This window comes from Perna viridis, chromosome 3, assembly GCF_037379345.1.
Source record: "Perna viridis isolate PV_CMFRI_1.1 ecotype Kerala chromosome 3, ASM3737934v1, whole genome shotgun sequence".
Classification (NCBI taxonomy): Eukaryota; Metazoa; Mollusca; class Bivalvia; order Mytilida; family Mytilidae; genus Perna; species Perna viridis.
In genome coordinates, this window is record NC_142447.1 from 12,020,227 (window position 1) to 12,047,245 (window position 27,019).

General features: G+C 32.0%; 2 protein-coding genes across 2 annotated transcripts in view; one reads left to right on the forward strand and one right to left on the reverse strand.

Moving 5' to 3' along the window:
• The window catches only part of LOC148621024 (retinal dehydrogenase 2-like), a 35,017-nt gene extending 32,241 nt beyond the window's left edge, over nucleotides 1-2,776 (reverse strand). The window contains exon 1 of the mRNA XM_088575019.1: nucleotides 2,620-2,776. Within this exon, the coding sequence (XP_088431145.1) occupies nucleotides 2,620-2,670 (51 nt within the window). The 5' untranslated portion in view covers nucleotides 2,671-2,776. The remainder of the gene's footprint in view (nucleotides 1-2,619) is intronic.
• On the forward strand, nucleotides 2,672-26,968 carry LOC148621025 (DNA polymerase kappa-like). Its single transcript, XM_088575018.1, has 13 exons — nucleotides 2,672-2,806; nucleotides 9,002-9,119; nucleotides 9,527-9,706; nucleotides 10,348-10,466; nucleotides 12,763-12,915; nucleotides 13,151-13,667; nucleotides 14,496-14,620; nucleotides 15,291-15,457; nucleotides 15,973-16,005; nucleotides 16,814-16,910; nucleotides 20,552-20,723; nucleotides 24,976-26,227; nucleotides 26,839-26,968. The coding sequence occupies exons 2-13, from the start codon at nucleotides 9,002-9,004 to the stop codon at nucleotides 26,927-26,929; spliced, it is 3,024 nt and encodes a 1,007-aa protein (XP_088431144.1). The 5' UTR covers nucleotides 2,672-2,806; the 3' UTR covers nucleotides 26,930-26,968.
• The last annotated feature ends 51 nt before the right edge of the window (nucleotides 26,969-27,019 follow it).

Below are 27,019 nucleotides of genomic sequence, written 5' to 3' on the forward strand. Positions count from 1 at the left end.
ATTAAGTTAAGTGCATGCCATTATATTTGTCTCTTAGTTACATATATCATGTTTATATATGGGCTGAAATGCCTTTTTAAAATTAACAACATAACATTATGCATGGTCCTCTTTTTCGTTTACCCTTTAAATGTAGGCTAGTAAATATCAGGCAAAGTAAACTTAAATGGTAGATTCTCATCAAACCTTTTTATCTATTTGATGTAAAGATATGTTCAAAATCCATAGCCACAACAGTTTCAGAGAAGAAACATCATTTAAGTCACCAAGAAATGAAAAATTTGTATGTTACAGTATCTCAATACAAATGCACTAGAAACTGACACCAAAAAAATCCTGATTTTGAAATTTCCTCACCATTTTTTTATGAAGAGCTAACAAAAGCTTCATTGACAGTATTTCAAGAGTTGAAATACTTTTTCTACTTCATCAAACACTGGGGTAGAGATTTTGTGCAGCACAAGTTGATTTTCGCTGCTGTAGTCCTTTTTATTGTGCATCAATCAGTTGGTTCCAAGAGAATAATATGCATGATAATACAGATGATGTCATTTCATTATAGGACTAGAAAACTTTTGTTTACTTATTTAATTAAACATTGGACAAAGCATACTTAATGTAGTGTTTTAAGTATCATCTTTACAAAAGACATGACACAATATATTTTTAGTTCGTTTGTCTATCTCCTTTTTGCTGAACAAGCAAAATAACTCTTTGTCTATATTTCCATGACAACTACTGTTAGCTATAGACATACATGTATATGTTATCATGCGGGCTGTAACAAAGATATTTTAATATCAGCCAGAAAAACAATATAATATTTTTCTGATTCATGGTTGGTTCTCTTTGGTCAATCCAAGTCATTTGTATAAACTCTTAATTTGGTACAGTGATATCATTAGTGTTGATTGGTCAGCAGTCCTTTAATCAAATAAAGACCTCACTATACAATGTACTAAAAAACTAGATGTTTACAATTGTTTTAGTACACTTAAACTGATGCCCCCTTCCATTTTCCATAGTTATTACACATTTCAATGTAGAGAAAACCTTTGATGAGTTGCATAATGTATTACTGTAGTCCCAATCATAAGTACTAGTTGCAAGACCAATTTTAATAAACCTTATGGGATAGTGGTTTGAAGGTAATCTACGGATTTATGGTCAATAGATTTTTCTGACCTTTTGTTGGGAGGATGAATGACTACTTTTTTTACATGAATTTAAAAACAAAAGTAATTCAATTAAATTTTTGAGATAGTTGAATTGAGGATATATTTTAGAACATTATATAGGTGAGTTCTTCGTGATGTAATCACTTACCTGTGATTTGGTTTTTATAACAAGTTATATTGAAGTTTTGAAAATTGGGATTGTAATCATGAAATTTTCAATTGTTTATTTAGTTCTTTATTTGCCAACCAATTTGACTCTTAATAATATGCAAATTAGTGAATATGACATCACTAATGAAATTGGTGAACACTCCTGTAAATTTATATACATGTACTTCAAATATTTTCACACATAATCTATTAAAAATGTAGCTTTAAATCTATTTTACCAAATATAAAACAAAGAATAACCGATCAATTTATGCAAGAGCAAACATTCCCAAATCTAAAATTCAAATAAACTAACATTTTCTTGAAATTTACACACTGGATACAAACGAGCAAGCTTTGTTGATATTTTACAAAAAAAGATCAGAAAGATCCTCTCTTTGCAATATTAGAATCAGTAGCCATAATTTGGGAATAGAAAAAGGCCGTCATTTATCAATTCCTGCAAACGAGAGATTATGTAAAGTTTGCAACTCTGGGGAGGTTGAAGATGAATTACATTTTTTTCTAAAATGTGAAAAATACTCGAGAGTTAGAAGTCAATTTATATCCAAATTATCAAATATCCTCAAAAAAGATATTGATTCAATTAATTACTACACACAGAAACAATGTATACTCAGTGATTTGTATACTATACTAAAGATTATCACTAATTTTATATATATTATTTTTTCTATCAGAAAAATTTTATTTTATAACAAGTATCTCTTCTCATAACACTTGATTAATATTCTTTTTTACATGTATACTGCTACTACATATGTTACACTTCTATGTATCAATTATATGGGCCTTCGTCAATTATTGTAATTGTGTTAGTGCCAATAAAGAATAAAGAATAAAGAATATAATTTTCAATATTTTTAATACATTTAATACAATTTCTTTTAACAATTTTGTACCAAAAACACTTGGGCTAGTGTGTGGGGGAGTAGTTAAGGGACAGATCAAGCGATTTTGAAAAGGTGAGGTCCAGGCTATGATTTGCTCATATTTCCCACGAACAGGGGCAGCCCAACTGTTACCGAACTATTTTTTATTATAGATAGTTTGCAATTTGACACAAATTAATTCAAATAATACAAAGACAATGACACTATTTAATTATTCAAAACAAATATAAGTGCAAAATGTTCGCGATATGGATGTTCTGTGTCGACTTGACCACAGGCCTAGGGCAGCCTCGGCCTCAGGGTCAAAGGTGGGTTAATCTGTATGCAATGGCTGTAATATTAAACACAAAATTTGCAAATACTGTTACGTGACAAACCTGTGTAATCTTGACTTCAGGATTCTTTATTGGTGGTGGAAAACCTGCCATGATGGAATATATCCGTTATCCGTGAAACAAATAAAATACAGCAAATTGAAGCCCAAGATGTCACGTGGTGTTAGATAGGGAAAGAATGACACGTGGTATTGTAAAGTGATCACATGATCATCGTACACAAACAGCGGTAAGTTCGTGGAATTCAGAGTAAACCTCCAAAACATGTATTGTATATTATATGTTTTAAAGATCAGAACTACTATGTTGTCTCACGATAATAATATCTTTATTGCATGATGCACCCAACAATCCATGAATCTTGGGAGGCTAATAATTTTATTTTGCTTGGTCGCCCCCAGACTTCATAAATTTTAAAAATTTAAAAAAAAAAATGCCTCAACGAAGATCATGATAATCTGGACTAGACATAATACATCATTGTATAAGTAAAAATTGGTTGACGTTCCATGTTATGTATAAAGAGATTGAAGATGGTTTGTCCCAATGTTTGACATTTATAAATATGCTGTTATTGTAAGCAACATTTTTTATTTGAATGATTATTTCACTTTTTATTTTAGTCATTCCCTCAAGTTTGAAGTTCATATCTTAATGTAATTTATCCTTACTTAATTTAGAACTTCACAATTTATTGGAACATGTAACAATGTTAAAAGTGATATGTTCAATGTAACTTAATTGCTAATATATCGAGCAAACATAGCACAAAAAAAAACTCAATTACTTTTTATCTTAATTTTAAGCACAATTTAGCATAGATAAAATATACATGTAACAGCAGAATTAAGCTATTTGTAATGCTTATATTTTGTGAGCAGAATTTATATCAACATAATTAAAAACTGCAAGGCATTTTTAAAAAGCAAAACTAAAATTTTGAATTTGGAAGTAAAATACATTTGAACAATATCTAATAGATAACAAATATTAAAAATTTGAAATGATACAATTAATTCCATTTTATGTTTTAAGTTTTGTGCATTTATCTTAACTTGTGACATTTTTTTTCTTATTTTTGCAAATATGTTGCATACTTTCAACAAATAGTACACTTTTTATCAAAATAGTTTGAAACTTGTATTTATACTGAAACAAATTTGAATAATTTTTGTCAGTATTGTTTGTGATAATTAGCATTATGAGTTTAGGAAAGAATTATTGGAAAAACTAGAAGCCTTGTTTGTCACAGGAGCCCCTGTGTCATTTGTTAGTAGTGATTTTTTTTAGTAAATCAAATGTGTCTAAGACACTAATTATGCCCCCACTCAATAGATTTGCCAAATTTAGAACATGTTTATTTTTGTATGAAGACATGGTTTGCAGATTCAGGTATCTTATCAAGCCTTGTGATACTCATGGTCTGTTGGTTCAGCTAATTCCTTCAAAAACTTGCAATGACAAACTCTACCAGTACAGTAGCTCGAAAAATTGGGGGATCAGAATTTCCTAAATATATGCATATCTACATATTGTATCCTGGTCATATAGTGTCATGAAATTTTGTTCGGTAGTGTCAGACTAGTTGTGATGAGAAAAGGAGGACTGATGGATGGACTGAAGGACACATAAGAAATGTTTATATCCCCAATAATAAATCTATAACTTTGTTGCTTGGGGTATATTTGTGACAAAAATTATAAAGTCCAACTATCACCCATTTCCATAATATTTCTTGAAAACCAAGATCCTATGACCTTGCACACCATCATTATGTGTAGGAACATCCTGCAAAAAATATTTTAGATGTAGTTCAAAAACTACAGGAGGAGATATTTGGACAAGCCATGACCCATGTATTTCTGAGTAAAATGACTAAGTGTAACTATGACCAATTTCCATAATATTTCATGAAAATCAAAATCCTTTGGCCCTGCACACCTTCATCATGTGTAGAAATATCCTGTAAAATATTTTAGATGTAGTTCAAAAACTGTATGAGGAGATAACCAGACAAGCCATGATCCGTATACATGTATTTCTGAGTAAAAATGACTTAAGTCAAACCATCACCAATTGTCCTGCACACCTTCATCATGTGTAGAAAGATCCTGTAAAATATTATAGATGTAGTTTAAAAAACTGTACAAGGAGATAGCTGGACAAGCCATGATCATGTGTAATTCAGATGGACAGACAAATGGCATGACAGACGAACTGACGAACAGGGATAAATTAATATGCCCACGACAGTTTGTTGGGGGGGGGGCATAAAAATGCATACTCCCCTTAATCATAGAACTCCTTATCAAATTTCACAGGTAAATACAGGTAAAATTTATACCCACATTTCAAGACAAGGCAAGATTTTATTGATATCCTTAAACACAGTAGGTGTACAAGAGGACAAAAAAAAACAAACGCAAACATGTAAATAAATAAGACAAATACACAGACACAATACACAATCAATATCACTAATTCATATTTATATATTAACACATTCACTTTCATATCACATTAGCAATTTTTCATAAAAAAGTACACACTCTTTTGTATAATTGAACATTACAGATAGACAATAACCCACCAAATTTAATCATATGCGGTTGCTTTGAGTAGTAATCTGGGATGTAATGGTTGGATTATTACACTGGAAGAATATGTGAATTTCATCTCCCACTCCCTCTTTATTTGACTCGATGGGACTCCAGACCACCTCCTAGTTTCTATGGGTAGTTTTAAGTTGGGACATCTTATTATTGTCAAATAATACATTCTGCTGGAGACAATCTGAGAAGATTTGGTTCAATTCTGAATTCATGTTTAAAAGTTGAATAGAATTTACCACAAGATGTGTTGTCCTCAGAGACAAACTTAAATTGTTAAAACAGCACCCCCTTGTTTATTTAAACCTTCAATTAAAGGTGGGCAAACCAGAATGACACCCTGCAAACCCATATAATAGGTATCATAAAATCATGTGATCATTCTGACGTGTGACTTTTTTTTCAATGAGGACCTAAATGAGTAGGATTTGAATGAATAATTAGTTGGTTATTAAATAAAGTTATTTTTTCAACTTTTATTAATTTTTTAGAGACTTTGCATAACATTATTTAAACTTAAAACAACAAGAAAACTTGTTGAGACAAAATGGGGTTGACATTAAACTTGAAATGGGCAGTAATCCAAACTTTATTTTGGCTAGTCTGGATTACAAGCACAAGGATTTGTCCACTATACCATTTGAACACTTTCAAGATTACATGCTTAGCCCTTATAAACCTTATCCAAAATTCTGTACTTCTTGCGCTAAGTTGGACATTTTAAAAAGGAATGCAACAAAACCAGCCTTACTTGTATTAAATGTGCAGGAAAACATACAACATCTAAATGCACTAGTCAAATAATAAAATGCAACAACTGTTATGGCAACCATCAAGCCATAGATAAAAAATGCCAAGTTTATCAATGCCACAAACTGGTTTTACAATACATGTTTGTTGATTATTTAAATTTGCAAACCAAGCAGTCAAAAAGGCTAAATTTAAAAGTAAACCTAAAAACAACACCGAAGCCATAAAACCCACCACAGGTGATACCACAGGAAGACTACTTCCTATCTCACCGGAAATAGTGGTAATTAATGACAATAAAAACCAATCTTATGCGGAGGCTGTAAAAACAACACCTGTCACTTCATTACTCCAAAGCGAACAGCCGCGGGAAATTAATCAAACACAATCACAAAATGCTGACATAATTTCCTTTATCCCCATCTCTATGCTTTCAAATATATGAATCATGCAAAAAGTAATCATTCTGTGAAAAAAACTTTGATTTATACTAATTCAGGTCATAAATTTACCTTTAGACATTTTGGGAAGTACTCACAATTTGCGATTAGACATTCTGGGAATTAAAGGTGTAATTCGGTAAAATTTATCTTTAGACATTCTGGGATTAGACAATTTAGGATGCAACCAATGATATTGACTACATATCAAGCATATTGACTGCAATTTCATTGGAGTTTCAAATTAATTGATGCATTATCAAGTTCATAATGCTAAAATGTAATATAAAACATTTCTACAATTTGTCTTCAGTAATGTCCATTAAAAAGCATCAGTGACTATTTATCAGACTTCTCTAAGGTTGGTGAATTTAATTTACATGTCTGAGTAATGTTTGATACACATTTGTTCAAAGTCTGTGTAGTGTGAATAAAAAAAACAAAATCATATGCACTAATATTCATTAATTTATGCAGAAAAACTATAAAGACTTTAAGGAGAAGAATGAATGATATTCAAAATTATAAAATAATACAATAACTGCTGTTATATTATCAAAAACCCATACAATCACTACAATTTATTTCACAGTTTTGTATAAAATACATGTAATAGCTTTCCTTAATTTTGATATCGTTTAAAATCTCAATGAGAGCATGAGCACGAGTCGAGATATGTTCCATATGATATTGTCAGTATCAAAACCAAAAGTAACTATTATTCTGTTTATCAGTAAACTAATAATTGAATTTTTGGTTTATTAAGGAGGTAGACCTAGGGTTAGGGACATAACTCTTGAAATCAGTGATATGTTTGTATCATATTCAATTTCACCAAAGCATATCAAGTTTTCATTTGAAACAGAATGAAATCAGTCCAAGTTACTTTTATGCTTACATGGGATTGATATAAAATGCTGAATTCAGATGTTCCAATGATTTGTAAAAGGTCTACCTCCTTAACATATTATAGTGAAAAAAACGAGTAATGGGACTACAAACTGTTGGTGTGTGACTTCATTTTCATTCAAACTCTGAAGAAGGTGTGATGACATCATAATCACTCCCAATATTTTGAAGGATATTTTCGAATATCTTGTCATGTACAAGAGTTGGAAAAAGTATCTGTCAACAATATCAGAGGAAAAAAGTACAGATTATCAATAAATACAAATACCTGGATCTCAGCTCTGTAGGTCCACACAATATCAATCAATACAAATATCTTGATCTCAGCTCTGTATATTCCACACAACAGAATTTAAATTACTTACTGTGAAAGGACTTTAATGCGTTGATCTCAATTTTCGTGGATCTGGGAAGAAACTCAAGTTTGTGGATTCTTGAATTCATGTTTTTGAAGTTTTCAGTATACACATCAAAGGAAATCTACTCTCTGTTGGGAACCAAATTTCATGGTTTTACCTACCCACGAAAACCACGAAAATTGGTACCCCACGAACAATAGTACTTTCACAGTAATTCTTGTGCTTTAAAGCAGAAACAACAAATTCCTGGACAAATTATCTCGAAACCTAATAAATAATTTCAACTTGGTTTTGACTTTAGAACTTCATTTATCTTCAACAAATTGATGACAGAATCAAATATCTTATGCCCTCAAGAGGCACGAGGGAGAAATCATGCACATTTTTCAGCAGAAATTAAGCAAATCCCTTACAAGACTCATATATGTTGAAACCTGCAAAAAAAGCAACAGATTGACTAAGTGTATCGGATGAAGATTAAGAGTACTTAAGTTTATATCACTAAAATGGGGATGCTATACTAATATCACTAAGCTAAACAGAATCAATCTTTGCAGTAAGAATAGTGACATTGAAGAAAAAAAAACACTTCTTGAATGCCCATCATATGGCCCAATACCTCTGATGAACTTTGACCTGGGGCAGACAAAAAAGTAGTACTGGACAGACACTAAATTCCAACTGTTACTTGGATGTCATGCAAGAATATCTGTTACATTAATTGCTCAAAGTGAAATTTGTTAGAGACTTAAACATTTTTGGATTGCTGGACAAAAGATAGATAAAATAAAATATATACTCAAAAAATTATTATAGAAGCAATGAAACTAATGAAATACCAGTTCCATGGATTATTTTGGTGTTTGGGAGGACATTCAGGCATTACCTCAGGGTTTGGAGATAAGTGAAAAAGTGAATCACACTTGTTCTCTGATATTTCAAGTGGAGTGTCCCAGGTGTATTTTTTTTATCACTTTGAGTGGTTCCTTATATCAAAACAAATGATATGGTCCAATGTACAGCCAAAAACGTCATTGAAAAAAATGTATGGAACCCTATGGAATAAATAAAGGTCTTTGGTCATATGCATATATCTTGACAGAGTGGTAAGGCCAGCTTTTTTATTTTGCAAAATGAAACATATCCTAAGAGGGACACAGAATTTTCCAATCGAGCTTATCTCTACCACAGCATAGTATGTGAATTATGTCTTTCTGTATTAAGTGCAGCATTATACATGTATGTTAACTAATGTTAAATAAGAGGCACATCTAGCTTTGACAGTTTATTGCTACCTTCCATCCAATATTGTTATCTAAAAATGATATCATTTTGAAGCATCATTATTATTTTGTAGATGTCACAGAGTGACTCCCAGGAAGAAAATGAGGAAGAATGGAGGTCAACAGACTGGGCTGATCCTGAGGGTATTTGTTGTCCACATAAGTTCAAGTTCCATGATCAAGAAACCAGAGGTACAAACTGTATGCTCACTGTTATATGGACCATTATATGAATTTGTGTATTATATTGTTGCGGTTTATCAGATTTATTGTGTTTTCATTTACTCTATCCAATTACTCAACTACCAGTTACTTGATCCTCCTTTTCTGTTAAATGTAAATGTATTTCAATGAATTGTATATAAAAAGTACCATACCAAGATATCTATGCAGTCAGTAATTATATCCCCAGTCCGAAGGAGAAGGAATTATACTGTTTTACCCTTGTCCATGTTTCCATGTGTCTGTGTGACCTTGTTTCTTCAACACTTTCTGTCAGTTTTCTCAGTAACTACTCATTACAGTGGCTGGCAATTTAAACCCATTTTATTCTGAAGTATACATTTAAATCAGGGGAGACAACAATTTTTTTTTCATAGGTTTACCAAAAGACACGGAACATGTTAAGAGACAACTACAAGTTTCAGAAAAGGTTTCAGTTCCTGAAAGTCAATCCAAATCTGGAGTTGTAAATAGGATGTTGTTGAATGATAATAAAGCAGGAATGGTTGGACTGGATAAAGAAAAAATTAACCAGATTATTATGGAGGCTTCAAAAGGTAATCTGATGTTAAATATATGATGGGTGATATATTTGAATCAACCTTTATATCCATTTGTCTGTACTCCCTTCCAGTATCATCACAATTACCTCAGCTCTAAGTAAATGGATTGATTTCAGTACATGGGGATTTTTTTAACGTCCTTGACAGGTCTTGCACGGATGGTGGATTGATTTAAAACTTGGTATGTGTGTTTATATGGATGGGACATACATTCTATGCACTTTCGGCACCATCAATTTCAACTTCCTGTATGAGGTATACATAGGATAACTACGAGTGCAACTTCATGTTGCTAATTTTAATGGAAAAATAATATTACTGACAGTGTTCCTGTTATTGTTGTCTGGTTTATAATCTTTAGTTTGTCTGAAATCAAAAATTTTGTTCTTTATATTGAATTAATAAGTCTTATTTTTTTAAAAGTTATTGGCAGGTAAAATCAAATGAATAGTGATGAATTCCTAATGTATGTTCATGCTTATGTTTATACAACATTTAAATTTTCAAGTCATTCCTAAAAAGGAGTGTACACATAAACTCCCCTTATTACCAATTCAATAACATATACATCACTTCAATGATTTGGAATATTGTTTTGAAGTTCATGTATTGAATAAAATTTTTATTTTGTGAAGGTTCAAGGTTTTATGAAAATGAAAGGAAGAAAGAAGAACAGATGACCAAAAGGATAGAGGAACAAAGTGCGAAACTAGACCAGATAACTGAAGAACAACTAAAAAGTGGTCAAATAGAGGTATTTATTATAAAATTAAATTTTAAAGACATTCAAAAGATGGTGCAGCTGCTTTGGGGGAATTGTACTTGAGACAAACGTCCTGGTAAATGCATGCTATGTGCAAAGACTTTGTTCATGAAGAAAAAAATAGCTGTCAATGGTAGAAATTATACTATCAATTTAACCCCGTGATAAAAATGTTATTAATCAAATTTGTTTTATCTTAGATATTTTTATTATTGATGTAAGATAAAGGTTTATACACTTATTAGCTCACCTGGCCAAAGGCCATGTGAGGTATTGCCATCACTTGGCATCCGTCGTCATCGTCATTGTCATTGTCATTAACAATTATGCAAAACTCTTCTGCTCTGAAAATACTTGACTAATTAGAACCAAACTTGGTATGAATGTTCCTTGGGGTATCCTGCATAGAACTGATGTGGGGATTTTTGATTCGTCGAAAAACATGTCCACTGTTACTAAAATTGAACATAGGAGTCAGACAGTAGTTTTTTGCATATATCTCCAAAACCGTTAGGTTAAGCTAAATTCTGACATTGGGTAACAGTGTTTAGCATGATGAGGTCTATCTCTGGTCAAATATTTGTTTTAATCGGTTTAGCCATGTTGGAGTTATTGCCCTTTTTAGACTTTTTTTTTTGCTCTTTTTAATGTTAATTTCTTTTCAAAAATCTTTTCCTCTGACATTATTTGATCAATTGGAACCAAACTTGGTATGAATGTTCCTTCGTGTATCTTGCATAGAATTGATGTGTGGATTTTTGATCAGTCAGAAAACATGGCTGCTGTTACTAAAAACAGAACATAGGGAACAGACAGTAGTTTTTCCCAGATATCTCCAAAACCCTTAGGTTAAGCTAAATTCTTTCAATAGCTGAAATGATCCTTGTTATTAGGACTACAGTAGTCTTCAGGGATAAAAGTTGTCAGACAACTCCTTGTAAGAGTTATTGTCCTTGAAAGGTGAAAAATGACTTTTTTTTACAGTTTTCAGTCAGTATCTTGAAAACTATGATTGATTAAAAGAAACTTTAGTTGTTGAAAGATCCTTCTGATAAGTCGTACGAAAGACTTCTTGAGTCAAAATTGTTGAACAACTTCTTGTTAAATTTATTGCCTTTGAAAGGCAAAATTCAACCAGGTGAACGACTGAGGCTCCTTGGAGCCTCTTGTTTTGTCTAAGATCTGTTGTAAAATTCAAACAGAGTGTGGGTGTTTGTCATAGCATTACCATAGAAAATGTATTGTGACTGTTTAGAACCAATTTTGTAAGTTGGTATTCATTGGTATAACATATTTAGATAAATAGTTTTTACTCAATAGCAAAAAAATTGTGGTTGTATAACAGTATGGTGCCATTGTTATCAGTGTGGATGTAGTGAAATAGATTCAGTACTAATTGGCTGATCTTTAAAAAATGTTGTAACAAGGTTTAAAATTACAAAAAGAAGACTGGTAATAATTTTGGAGGTTAAGGTACCAACCATTTAGAATTAGAGGCCAAAAACAAGGTTTTCATAGAATTTATAGACTTTTTTGTGTTTGATTTTGCCAATTTTTTTTAGTATAAAATATTATCTATGTTCTATACTTTATGAAGAACCTGCCTGCGTTTTTTTTTTTTTATTTTTGGTCAAATTTTGAAAAAAATACAATAATTGGATACTGCATGAGAATCCCTGCTTCTATTTTTCAATCAGCTTACAGTTTTTTCAGTTGTAGGGATGGAAGGCAAATATTTTTAATGAGCTCCCTTAAAGCAGAACTGTTTTCTTCTTTAATTGAATTCATCAACTTTTGTGCAAAATTGTGTCTATTGTGTCTATAATGAACTGTAAGTCCTCATGCTTAAATCTATCAAAAACTAATATTGTACCCACATTTGTCCCTATTGAAAAGAGTTCAACATGCTATGGTCAATCCATACTGCACTCTTTGAAGCTCTATTGTTTTGTGTCCACCCTTGCCCATAGTGAACAGAGTTCAACATGCTGTGGTCATGCCATGCTGCACTCTACGAAGCTCTTTTATATTGTGTCCACACTTGCCCTTAGTGAACAGAGTTCAACATGCTGTGGTCATATCATGCTGCGCAGTACAAAGCTCTTTATTGATATCCTCAAAATATATCAAGAAAATACATTATTTTGATGAAAATACTATGTCTTTGAAGTGGAATGTCTGTAGAATGTCACATTAAAGAAACTTCAAATGCAAAATATGAAAATTAGTTAAGGCTTAATATGTACACCACTGAAACTCATTTTTACTGTTCTTTTTTTATTACCAGGCTGATAGATTATTAGAAGAATTTGAGCAGGCCAGAGATTTAAGTCGAACTATTGTACATATTGATATGGATGCTTTTTATGCAGCTGTTGAAATGAGGGAAAATCCATCATTGAAAGATAAACCAATGGCTGTTGGTGGCATGTCCATGTTGGTTAGTAACACTTAACAAGTATTATTTCATTCAATTCTTGTCAAAAGATAATGATGCCTTGAAAGCTAAAAATGACCAAGAATCTTTACATAGAATTATGTTCTAAGTTTGACTACTTCATTTTCATTGTTTTCAATTTTCCATAGTGGAAAGGACTAAATATTTATATTTACAGCATTTACATCAATATATATTTCTTTTTCTTATCATGACCCTTTGGTTATTCTTATTCCAGTCAACCTCTAATTACCACGCTAGAAAGTTTGGAGTGAGAGCAGCTATGCCTGGGTTTATTGGTAAAAAATTATGTCCAGAACTTATCATAGTGCCTACCAACTTTGACAAATACACTGAAATAAGTAAAATGGTTCGACAAGTTCTTGCTGAGTATGATCCTAACTTTTCTCCAATGAGTTTAGATGAGGCTTACTTGGACATGACTGAACATCTGTCACAAAGATTTGAGTTATCTGACTATGAAAGGACAGTTATTTGTAGGAAAACTGATGGGTGCAGCTCAACGTTGTGTAACTGTGACTTGAATCTTGTCTTAAAACCATTAGTATTGCAGCATGACATTAAAACTGAGATTTCAGAATCTATTGCTAACACTGTTGAGTCAAGTGTTTGTCCGATGTGTGGGAAAGCATATCCTGAATACGACCTTGTGACTTTTGGTATGTCTGCTGATGATGCTGTCCATGAAATGAGATCTAGAGTTGAACAGAAGACACGACTGACTGCCAGTGCTGGTATAGTTTACATTTACAATTTATTATTTTACTTAAAATCTTACAAATTTTGTGTATATGTTTTTTCCAGTTTAAATGAATGATAGTGTCGTGTATATTAGATAATCTATCAATAAGTGTGTAGATTTGTCAAAAATTTTGTATGGCATCTAAAAAATCTCTATTCCTTTTATAGGAAAAATTTGAAATTGGCTCTGGCACTTCAGCATGATGGGTCATATTAAGTGATATTTTGTCTTTCTTTAAATCTTTAGGTATATTGAAAAGATATATGAACTTCTTTGTTAGATGAAACACCATAGGTAGCAGAATGGTTTTTAAATAATTAGAAAGCTGAATATATAGGAAAACTTTTGAATTTTGTTTGAAACTGTAGTTTGATTGGCTCTAATACTGTAAACTTATTAAATTTCATGGTTGCTAATTTTTGTGGATTCTGTCAAGTGAACACATTTGCAGATATCAAATTTTCATGGTTTAAAAAAATGATTAGCGTTATAGTATTGAAAATCAATTTTGCATGTACTATTTTTCGCTGTTTTCAGTCCACTGCAAAATTAGAATGTTTACAGTATGTGTGAGCTCAGTGCCATAGTCATCTCTTGTGAAATGGTTGTTTCAATTTTCCTCATTGCAGGTACATCTGTCATATGGAGTTAATGGAAAATTTTCTTTCGGTATTAGTAAATATAGGGGCATATAATACAAATTTGTATTACATGTCGTTGGTAGAAATATATCTTGTACCGTAATACACAAAAAAGATTTACACTGGCTATTTATGGAAAAAATTGATGTGATGTTAAATAACTTGTATTTACATTGTAGGAATAGCCCCTAATACGATGTTGGCTAAAGTTTGTTCTGACAAAAATAAACCCAATGGTCAATACAGAATACCGCCTGATAGAGATAAAGTAATGGAATTTATTAAGGATTTGCCAACCAGAAAGGTAAAAAGATGAATGTTCCTTCTGGAATGGAAAAAAATCACATCCCTTCATAGAACTTACAAATATTCACATTGATTATTCAATATTTCACTTTTGATTGGTCGAAAAACTTGGCTGCCATTACTATAAATAAAACATTGGGTCAAACAGAAGTTTTTGGCATATATCTCTAAAACCATTAGGTTTAGCCATATTCTAACATTGAGTTAAAGTGTTCAGCATGATGAAATCTATACGCATGCAAATTTTCATTTTAATCTGTTAAGCCATGTTGGAGTAATTGCCCTTTTTTGATGATTTTTTGCTATTTTTAATGCTATTTCTTTCAAGCATCTTCTCCTGTGAAAATGACCTTTTTATTTACAGTTTTCAGCAAATATTTTGTAAACTATAATAGATAGAAAGAAACTTTCAATTGCTGAAATGATCTTTATGATAAGTCCTACCAAAGTCTTTATTGAATCAAAATCCTTGTCAGAGTTATTGCCTTTGAAAGGCAAAAATTTAACCAGGTGAAAACAAATTTGAACCCTGCTGATCAATCAAAATGATCAGGCATCCAGGGCCAGCCCAATCCACCCTCCAATGCTTAAGGTATAACACCAGTTTACTTAAGTACAGAAATTGTTAAATCTTGAATATTTTTACTGTTTATTTTATTATTCCATAGATAAGTGGAATAGGAAAAGTGAGTGAGACGATGTTGAATGCTCTTGGTGTTTTCACTTGTCAAGATTTATACCATCAGAGGGCAACACTGTACCAGTTGTACTCTTCAATCTCATTCAACTATTTTATGCGGATTTGTATTGGCATTGGATCAACTTTTGTTGAGCGGTTTGTGTTTCATGACTGAATAAAATATATAACCTCTAATAAGTTGAGCATTCTACTATTATAAGGTCATTGTATACCTGTACACATTAAAGAGATGAGCAGGAATTACCTATCAATCAAGTCATTAAAATACCTTGAATACATCATTATTTAGCAAATAGTTTATGACGCTGAGGATCATATGGCAATATATGGACCATTTAATCACCCCCAAAAAATTATATGGACGGAAGCGAAGCTGAGGTCCATTGAATTTTTGGGGGAGACCAACCTGTCCATATAACTTACAACTGATCTCTTCAAGTAAAAACTTTCATTATTGTCTTCTTTCTGACTGAGAACTGTAAATGTACAGATTAAAGTAGTATTTCCATGAACCGAAAAGTTGTCAGTATATTTTGTACTTAAGAATAAGCATTAATAATTTTCCAATTTTTATTTTTATGATTATTTTATAATTTATTCCATATGTATACCTGCCTTTTGATTATAATTCTTTATCTGTTTTTTCTCAGGGACAATGAAAGAAAAAGTATGAGTACTGAAAGGTAAATTGAGTTTTGGCGAGGCCAATAAAAATAAGAATAATGAATAAGTGAACAAAAGCCATGTTTAAAAGGTAAAAAGGAACTACATACAAATAACCTTTTAAAAAATATATAGAATATTCGCCCAAATTTTTGGCTTTACAGCCTTGGTCAAGGGCAAAAAGGATTGAAAAGAAGACTGACAACTGCCGACCCACACCGAAGAGACAAGGTGCCCTTCAAAAAATATGTCTCCTATTACCTAGGCAAAAAATTCAGAAAGTTGGGATTATCTTTTATTTTATTTATTTATTTATTTATTATTATTTTTTTTTTTTTTGAAAAAAAGAATGATCTTTACTGGTATATGTAAGTTGATACAACTGAGCTAGCTTCTACACTTATGGGAGCAGCCATTTTGATGATGAAACCAACCCAGACTGGAACCAGATAGGTGATATTTCTGGAACTTTGGAACTAACTCAGTACTTGAAACTTTTTTTTTTTTCTGATTTCAATTAGAATATTTCCAGGTCTGGGTTTTGTGTCCAGGTCAGTCTGGTTATAGGAAACAAACATATATTTTTTTGGTCTTGGCAGTAGATAATTCTTACCAATAATGTTTCAATGGTTATTTGTCATAATTATCAAAGTTATGCTAATTTAATAACTGTCTTACCATTTAGGTTTGTAGCTGGTCTAGAAAGGGAGGGAACCTTATTAATTTTTCCAGATCCCTTTTGAAAAGATATTTAAGATATAAACCTCAAACAGTGTACAAGTACTATATTTTGAAATTATGTATTTTCATGTTTTTTCAAATACACAGGACATTCAGTGAATTGAGTAAACCTGCTGATTTATTTGCCAAGTGTGAGGAACTAAGTAATGCTCTTTCAGAGGATCTAAAGAATGATCAATTAAAGGTTCAAGTATCTATTTAATTTATATAAGTCTGTGTTTTGAAAGGTAGTTTAGGTTACATAGCAGTCTGTCAACCCATCATCAACAATTTAGAAAAGCATTTAGGGATTTTCATAGGTTTTTTGATACATGTACAATGTTTTTCATTTATAGCTCACCTGGCCATAGGCCAGGTGAGCTATTGCCGTCACTTGGCATCCATCGTCATCGTCGTTAACAATTTCTTAAAAAATCTTCTCCTCTGAAACTGACAGCTTTTAAACTTGGCAACTTATAATGACTTTTCCTTAGAGTATCCTGCACAAAATGATTGTTTGATTTTTTGATTGGTTAAAAAACATGGCCGCTCTTACTAAAAATAGAATATATGGGTCAGACAAACCCATGTTGGAGTTAATGCCCTTTTTGGTCATTTTTTGCTGTTTTTGATATTATTACTTTCAAAAATCTTCTTGTAAAAAACTACTACACTGAATTCCATGAAAGTTGTAATTTTTGTTTTTTAGGGTATCCTTAACAAAATGACGGTTTGGATTTTTGATCGGTTAAAGAACATGGCCGCTATTACTAAAAATAGAACATAGGGGTCAGACAGCAGATTTTTACATATATCTCCAAAACCATTAGGTTTAACTAAATTTTGACATGGATAAAAGATACAGCATGATGAGATCTATCTGTGGTCAAATTTTGGTGAAAATCTGCTGACCCATGTTGGGAGTTTTTGCCCTTTTTGGGTATTTTTTGCTGTTTTTGATGTTATTACTTTCAAAAATATTCTCCTCAAAAACTACTATACAGAATTCAATGAAAGTTGGTATTTTTGTTTTTTTAGGGTATCCTGAATAAAATGATCATTTGGATTCTTGATTGGTGAACAAACATTGCCGTCTTTACTAAAAATAGAACACAGGGGTCGTACAGTAGTTTTCTGCATATATCTCCAAAACCATTAGGTTTGGCCAATATCTTTCAATTACTGAAATATCCTTATTATAAGGCCTACAAAAGTCTTCAAGGGATCAAAGTTGTCAGTCGACTCCATGTAAGGGTTATTGCCCTCAAGAGGTGAAAAATGGCTTATCCTTTTTACAGTTTTCAGCCTATATCTTGAAAGCTATGATAGATAGAATGAAACTTTCACTTGCTGAAATGATTCCTATTATAAAGCCTACAAAAATCTCCAGGGATCAAAGTTATCAGACGGCGCCATATAAGAGTTATTGCCCTTGAAAGGCAAAAAATTATGTCTTTTGCAGTTTTCAATCAATATCTTAAAAACTAGAATAGATAGAATGAAACTTTCGATTGATGAAATGATCCTCATGATAAGTCCTACCAATGTCTTCATGGAGTCAAAATTGTCGTACATCTTGTTAGAGTTATTGCCCTTGAAAGGAAAATATATTTAACCAGGTGAACAATTCAGTCTCCTGGGAGCCTCTTGTTTTAAGGAAGCTTACTTTCATTTTTTGCTGTTTTGAATTTTAGCTCACCTGGCCATAGGCAAGTGAGCTTATGCTATCACTTGGCATCCGTCGTCGTTGTTGTGGACAAATTTAAAAAATCTTCTTCTCTGAAACCACTAGACTGACAGCCTTTAAACTTGCCGTGATTGTTCCTTAGGGTGTTATGCGCGAAATGACTGTTGGGATTTTTGATCCATGAAAAAACATGGCCACCATTACTAAAAATAGAACGTAGGGGTCAGATGGCAGTTTTTTTGCAAATAACTCAAAAACTGTTGCCTTTAGCAATTTCTGGCAAAGGGTAATATTGTTCAGCATCATGAGATGGACCTATGCCGAAATTTCAAGACGATTTATCACTGTTGTAGGAGTTACAGCCCCTGAATCAGTTTTTTTTTTTGCATTTTTCAAATGTGCAACTTTGAAAATCTTCTTCTCAAAATCCATTGAACAGATTTCAATGAAAGTTGACATATATGTTTCATAGGGTATCCCTCACAAAATGACATTGGGATTTTTGATCCATGAAAAAAGATGGTCGCCGTTACCAAAAATAGAACATAGGGGTCAGATAGCAGTTTTTTGCAAATAACTCAAAAACCATTGCCTTTAGCAAATTTCTGGGATTGGGTAAAATTGTTAAGCATCATGAGAAGGACCTGTGTCGAAATTTTCAGTACCATTCATTGACTGATGTAGGAGATACAGCCCTGAAACAGTTTGTTTTTTTGTTGTTTTTTTTCACATGTAGAACTTTGAAAATCTTCTTCTCTAGAACCATTTAAGATCATTGAATGAAAATAAGTATAATAGTTCTTTAGTGGATTGTGCTCAAAATGACGGTTGTGATTTTTAATCCATGAATAGATATGGCTGCCTGTACTAGCAATGGAACTTAGGGGTTGGAATAATTCAAAAATTGTTGCCTTTAGCAAAATTCTGGTTCATGTCTTGAAAATGCTATTAAAAGCATTTCCTGCATTTGACAGTTTAGTTGATTTTAACTTAGCCTGTCATTCCTCAATTTTTTTAAATAAGCAAATGGTTAACCAGGTCAGTGATTTAGGCTCTCTTGAGCCTCAAGTTCGTTAATGCTATAATTGAAAACATGAAGACATAGTCCAGTCAAAATAGATTTTAAATTTAAATAAATTGCAACAGAATGTATTCTGATTCAAATCCATAAATCCCTATTTATACACCGAAAAAGTCTAAAAAAAAAAAAAGCTAAGTTGCAGGAAACTCAAAATAAGCTTTTCAAAAGTCCTATGGAAATTCACATTGGAGAGGGGACATAACTCCTTAAACAAACAACGTGGTTTCTATTTTTTTTTTATTTCTTGTAAAGTATGATATTTTGGTGGACCTCTTTTTTCCTAATGACTATGACATATATTATGCTGCCCATGATTTGTAATACATTTGGTTATGATGTAAATATTAAATTTGGGTAATTTTTAATTATAGAAAATTGGGCATATCATTTACTATTTAGTTTCTAAATCGAAGTTTTTGTTTGTTAAAAGATATGAAATCTCTTTTTAGTTGTAGATGGACCTCTAATTAATGCTAAAATATCCACTATTGCTACATTTTATTTATCAGATACAGCATAATTATGATTTGTATTTTCAGAGTTATCTCCCCATTCCAATGTTAATTTGTGGAAATTTGAACTGCTTATTTTGAGGATAACTGCTCGTTAGATTTTTTTCTGTCTTTATTTGGGTCATAATGCTATAGATTAGAACTTAAATATCTTCTGTTTTAATTTGTTTAGATGAAGGGTAAAATTTTGCTAGATTGACTGGACTAACAGGAATTTTTTGTGGTAAAGCTTTTTTCTTTTTTTTTAGGACAAAAATTTGGATTTCTTAAGAAATAAAAAAAAATGAATCCTCTTTGGAGAACTACTTGCACATTACAATTTTATACCTTGGTGTAAGTAAACTACAATTACTTATGTCCTTTGGTATGAGACAATTTTTATGGTATTTTTATCTTCTTCAACTTGGCAGAATGTTTCCATTTTTGATACAAAGCTTAATTAGGATATCCTTAGCTGCATATACTGGATGGAATCTCTTGTTTGTCTAAGATTTCTATATTTGATGAATTAATAAAAGATGCCAAATTTTGTTATCACTGATAACAAGGATATCTTCTGATTGTAGGGAAAGACAGTTGCCATTAAGATAAAGACAGTGGAATTTGAGGTGAAGACAAGAGCCCATACTTTATCTGATCACACAAATGAAAGTGATGTAATATTTGCTGCAGCTAAGGAATTACTGAAGACAGAAATACAAAATGTGGCTCCAAAACCTTTAAGACTTAGATTGATGGGTAGGTAAACTAAAGAGGTCTGCTGTATTATTTATTTGTAATTTATGGAAGTAAGAATGCTTTGTATTACCACAGGGCAATGTAATGTGACCGTGTACTGTAAACCCTGTTTTCAGTTTTTGTTTAAATCCAATCTGATTAAAATTAGATCCATCAATTGTTCTATTCAATCACTGCATGTGGGATATATAATGACACTCCTTTCTATTTTCTGTTCAGATGACCTTTTTCAGAATCCTCATGTTAATGCTTTTGAAATCATGAAAGATGAATACATGCAGTGACTGAGAGGAACAAATGATAGGCCATATTTTAATTAGATTGGTTTAAACCAATATTTGTTTCTAAATGTAGTCTCAGACTTGATCTTGCCAGCTGTATTGTGTATGTGAAGTTTAAAAAATCAACTCAACCTCTCTGTTATTTTGGTTCTTTTTATTGCAAAGTCTTAAAAATCTTCACAAAAACATTTTGAAAAACATGTTTCCTCAATTAATATATGAATCCCTATGTGTACATGTTAACCCTCCCACATTAAGTGGTATAGACTCCCAAAAAAATCAATGAGAAATTTAGAATCTCCAACATTAAAATGTTAGATTTGATGGAATGTTTTAATTAAAATTGCTTGTTTTCTGTCAAATATACTTAATAATTGAATATTACATCAAAAATTTGCTTTTATGTAAACATCTCCTACACGTGACAGTGTCAATGGTGGAGAATCTCCCACATGAACTGTTTCATAGGTTTACAGGTATGACTATGTCTGTCTATCAAACTTTGGAACTTATAAGTAGGTTAGGCATCATTTGTGAATGAAGTCGTTCTTTGTATGATGTTTGCAGGGGGTACATTGTATATGATTGAACTTACCATAAGAGTTTTACATGTTCAAACCTTATAAGTACAACTCCTCCTGAACAACTCTGTGAGATTTTTTTTATAAAACTCAGGGTAGATGAACCAACTTTAACATTACTAAATAGCTAAATGGTCCAGCAAGTTAGCTTGTTCAGAATTTGTCTAGTTTTTTGTAATCTATACATGTGTATATTAATTGAATTGATTAATTGCTAAATACTTTTTATACAGTGAAACTTCTCCTAACTGGCCACCACTGGGACAAGAAAAAATGGCCAGTTTATAGGGGTGGCTGGTTTTGTAAAAATAGCAATGCATTCTAAGAGATGTTTTCGTAAATTACCTGTCAACAAAGTCAAATAATTTCACCCCTATGTTGTTTGGGCTTGGATACAGGTCATATTAATTGACAGTTAAAAGATCGTAAAGATCGTACTATTAAATGACCCCGGTTGCCGGATGTGTGTACACACCAATTAACACCAACCAGTGATAAAATGTAATGTCTGGATTAAATTTATTGTTTAAACTACTGTCCCCTTCAATTATCATCTGTCCAAAGGACAGAAAGGAAGATTGCACAATTTATCTATTGAAAGTCAACTGAAATTCTTTGACAAGGTAGTTCAGCCAATACTTTTATACGGCTGTGAAATTTGGGGATCAGGTAATAACCGCATAATTGAGCGGGTACACTTAAAATTCTGGGAGCTTGGGAGATATCCTCTATTTGCATCAAATTGAGAACAGTCAATTACTGGTCCAAATTAATATTGGGAAAACAAGAGAAACTACCTGTTATTTTGTACAAACTATGTTTACAAATTTTTTTTTGATGGACAAAATATGATTTGGATTAACTTTATTAAATTCATATTTGATAACTGTGGATTGTCATACGTTTGGGATACACAAAATTTTGTCAGTAATACCTGGCTTTATAACACTGTCAAACAAAAACTGACAGATTAATTTAACCTGTCATGGAATTCCCAAGTTCAGAACTCACAGAAGGCATTAAATTATCAAATTTTCAAAGAAAAGCTTGAGTGCGATCAGACTTTGTAGATTTAGAACTACAAGTCATAATTTGCCGATTGAATCTGGCAGATGGCAAAATATCAATCGAAATGACAGAAAATGCATTTTTTTTTAACTCTCACAAATTGGTGATGAGTTTCATTACCTTTTTGTTTGTTCCGCATTTGATATTGATAGAAGGAATAATTTGAAATTTAGATTTAGATCACATCCAAATATTCTTGTTATGAGAGATCTAATGCAAACTAAGAACGTCTCAGATCTTAGTAAATTATATGAATTAATTAATGCTATTATTAAAAAGTTGAATTCTCCACGGTAATAAATATGTTTAATACTGAAACAGTTTGATGTACATTTGTAATGATTTCATACACTGTTTCATAACCTATTGTACTGATATTCCTAATTGTGTTGTTTTACATATCATATATTTTGCCATTACATGTAGTACAATGTACTATATTGTAATGTTAACTGTCTCTGTACCACTGTAAAGAGGTTTATTGAGAAAAAAAGATGTATATGTCCACTGATGAAATGCAAACGAGTCAGTGAATGAATTATTAATTACGTAATATTACATAATCATTTACAGTTTCGTCGACACATTTATTACAGGTGAACAATAACTGGGCGGCCGCAATTTTGAGGTTGTTTTTATTTGAAATATGTTACTAAAACTGTGAAAAACCAGCTAGTGTACGGTTTTAGGGGGTGGCCAGTTTATTGAAGACAAAACACACAGGTTTTAAGGTATATCGGCCGGGACTTTTGAAAACAGCCGGTTTAAAGGGAAGACCGGTTTTCTGAAGGTCCGGTTTGGAGAAGTTTCACTGTACTTACAAGTCAGCACATGGATGGAATATTGGAATCATATTGTCAGTCCATCATTCTGATACACATTTGGTCTGACCAGATTCCATCTGAATTCTCTTCTCTACTTACAGGATATTCAGTTGATTTCAATTCATTGTGATGACATACATTAACAAAATTGTTTGTGCTGTCCAGTGGCAGATTAAGGGAAGGCAGGGGGTTGGTACCCCTCCTTTTTATTGAAAAATTTTTCATTTTCATGTGTAAAATTGACAAAAAATTATAACTCATGACCTAGCACCCCTGCCTTTTCGGAGGAAACCCCGGCTAGCACCCTCCTTTTCAAAGTGTTTGGATCTGCCCCTGCTGTTTGTCATAAAATTACATTTTGCAGAACTTTTTCAGTACATGTAAATGATGTTCAAAATTTCTGTCACAAAAATTATTTTAGCCGATAATATCCCTTAAGATTTGGTAGATTAGTCAATTAAACAGTACTCTTCAATTAACGGTATTCAAACGTGATTTTCTGACCTCTTTTTTCAAAATATTTTGATGTTTAATATCACTATTTTACAATGGATTGCTAAGGAATGTGCCTAATAAACACCAAAAAGTTTTCATGAAACAAGTCAATAAAAATCTCTTAAATTTTGGTATTTGATAGAATCTTCAATATTTCACAAATTAGAAAAAAGGAAATAAGGATTTCTGAATTAAATTTTGAACATTATACATGTATAAGTAAAGAGCTAAAATTCAACATAAATTGTGGCTTTTAGTCAAATTATCTTTCTATAGAATATTCAATTATACAGATACGTGTGTCATTTGAAAAAAAAAAAATTCGATGATTTTGCATCAATAGACTATTTGTTAATTTTAAGTAATAGTCTTTGTAAGAATCATGCAAATTCTGTAAAATGTAATTTTTATCTCCTAAGAGCATGGGTTATATGAAAAACCAAATATTAATTTCTGTTTACTATGGCATTTCAAACAAAATATCAAAAATAAAAATATGTAGGCTTTTCACCCATGAATCACATTTTGCATGATTCTTAGCTAAAGTACTACTTAAAACATCAAAACAATAATTCTATTAACATATGTACATTTCATGCTTTTCCCATTGTGTTCTAGTTATCAGTAGTAACATTCATATGACCACTACCTTTATCCACATTAATGAGTTTCAAAGAGACAACAACTCCTCTTAATAGCAAACACACACTAGGTCAATCCTTTATTGGGATTTTACTTTGAGTTGTGTAACTTTTTGGTTTTTTTTTATTTTGGCTGTATAGGATAAATTATATTTTCTCAATTTTGAAATACAAGTTTTAATTGTTGCAGTTTTAATATATTTTCATTTTTATAGAAATAAAAAAATATACACATCTTAAATTTGATACAACTTTTTTTATCAATACATGTCCAAGGACACAAAACTTGGCACCTTCATTGAACTATGGTGTCATGCCTTCAGGTCAGTACAGTGTTAATTAATTTTACAACTTTGTTGTAGGAGTTCGGATGTCCAGTTTATTACATCAAAGTTTATGTAAAAAGAAACAGAACACCATAACTGGGTTCATTAAACGTATGGGAATAGAAAAACAAAAAAATGAGAGAAGTGAGCATACAATACAGATCTCAGGGAAAGTTAGAGAGGATGATAATGTAGATGTACCTGAGGAGAGTATGTGTCAATCTATCTCAATGGACACAAATCATGAAACAACTTTCAACAATATAGATCATGTCTTAAGAATTAGGGCTGAAAATGATTCTAAAGGTGACAGTGACTTTGTTGGTGAAAGAGGGATGGAGTTTGACTTAAATATTATTGATTGCTCAAAGGAAAGAGCTGCGCCATTATCAGATAAGCAATCAGAGCTAAAGAATACATCAGACTTAATTCAGAAAATAAGGAATGGCCTCTTGAATCAAGATGATGATACTCATTCTTTGGAGAATGAAGAAACAGAAAAACCTTGCAGGGTTGTGCCTTTAGAGGCTGGGGAGAAAAATTTTGAAAATTCATCATCATTTAAAGATAGTGTCACTGAAGAAGGAGAAAGTTTTGTTTGTCCTGTCTGTCAGAATTCTACAGAATGCAAAGATTTGACTGACTTTAACCAACATATTGATATTTGTTTGAATAAAAAGGTTGTAAAAGACTGCACAAAACAAGCTCATGAGGAGGACAAAAACTTCAAACAACCTTTGTTGCCTAACAAAAAGAAGTCTAAAGCTGTTCCGAAGTCCAAGCCTAGTATGAGGAAAGGAAAAATTATGTTTTCACCTATCTCTACAGCTATATCTTCCAAGGTTAATAATAAAAAGGGGGAGACAACTTCAAAAATGGATTTCTGCAAGGGAGTTAACTCTAAAGTAGAAAGAGAAGCAGTTATTATTGACCTTTCCGAACCAAAGGATTTGGACATTGCAGGTGAATTAAACCAAAATTTTAAACCTTCAAATCCAACACAAGGGAAATCTGATTCATTGATTATTACTGATACAGCAGATGCTAGTTCTTCAAAGACTAATGTTTCTCCAAAGAATGGAGAGGAAACAGAAACAGGCAGCCTTGTGTGTCCAGTTTGTTTTATGGAGCAGCGAGGAAATGATCTTGATGCTTTTAACAAACATGTGGATACTTGTTTGTCAAAAGATGCCATAACACAAATAGTCAGACATGAAAACACTTCAGCGGTGATGTCATCCAGTTCTAATTCAACTAGAGTAACACCTACCAGTAAATCAAAGAAAAGGTAATCTCACTGCTTATTTTTTTTCAGAGGCTGGTTTCAGTATGATTTAGTATTGTGAGATACATCTACCATTCCGTATAAAATTAAAATAGTTTCTTGTCTGCATCCAGTAAAAAGTCTGCACATCCATTTCAATTTTTCAGCTTTTTAATTTTAATTTTATTGATTAACAAATATGAATAAAAAAAAGTCACAGTGGAAAAATGGATGTTCTCAAAGATGACAAATCTGAAGCTCCCTAGGAAAAACCCTGGAAAGTATTTAAACAAAATCCCTTATAACAGTTGTGAAACAAGGTGCATTGACTTACTGATAATTAACATTCCTGGTTCACTCCTTTAAGGGCATCAGTTATGTTGGTCACAGTCACTTGGGGCATAGATGGTTTTCTTGATGGTTGTATGGTCACTGCAATGAAAGTTGAACTCAACACATGTACATGTACACGAACCGGGAAAATACAGCAAGGTTAAGTTACTCAGGCCCTTAGCCATTACTTCACACCGTATCGTAAACTGGAATATTGTACAAATTTATGTGGAATCTTATTTCTTTACATAGAGAAATTGTGCAGTGTTTTTGCTTTATTTGTGACTCTTCTTTTAATACAGGGCTGCAAGTTCTCCATCTGATAAACAAGGAAAGAAGAAGCAAAAAATGGACAGTAAAAATCAGACTATTGACTCCTTCTTTAAAATTTAGAGTCTGGTTATCATTATTTTAATTAAAGATAAAAATAGCTGCGAGTGTTATGGTTTTGCATTTCTTTCCATGCCTCATGAAAATAGACTG

What these genes read in the sequence shown, in the direction of transcription:
- LOC148621025 (XM_088575018.1), top strand. Translation starts at nt 9,002, where the DNA reads ATGTCACAGAGTGACTCCCAGGAAGAAAATGAGGAAGAATGGAGGTCA. An exon ending in TAAAGAATGATCAATTAAAG is followed by an intron (nt 16,911 to 20,551) that starts GTTCAAGTATCT and finishes TTCTGATTGTAG; the next exon opens with GGAAAGACAGTTGCCATTAA. An exon ending in ACCAGTAAATCAAAGAAAAG is followed by an intron (nt 26,228 to 26,838) that starts GTAATCTCACTG and finishes CTTTTAATACAG; the next exon opens with GGCTGCAAGTTCTCCATCTG.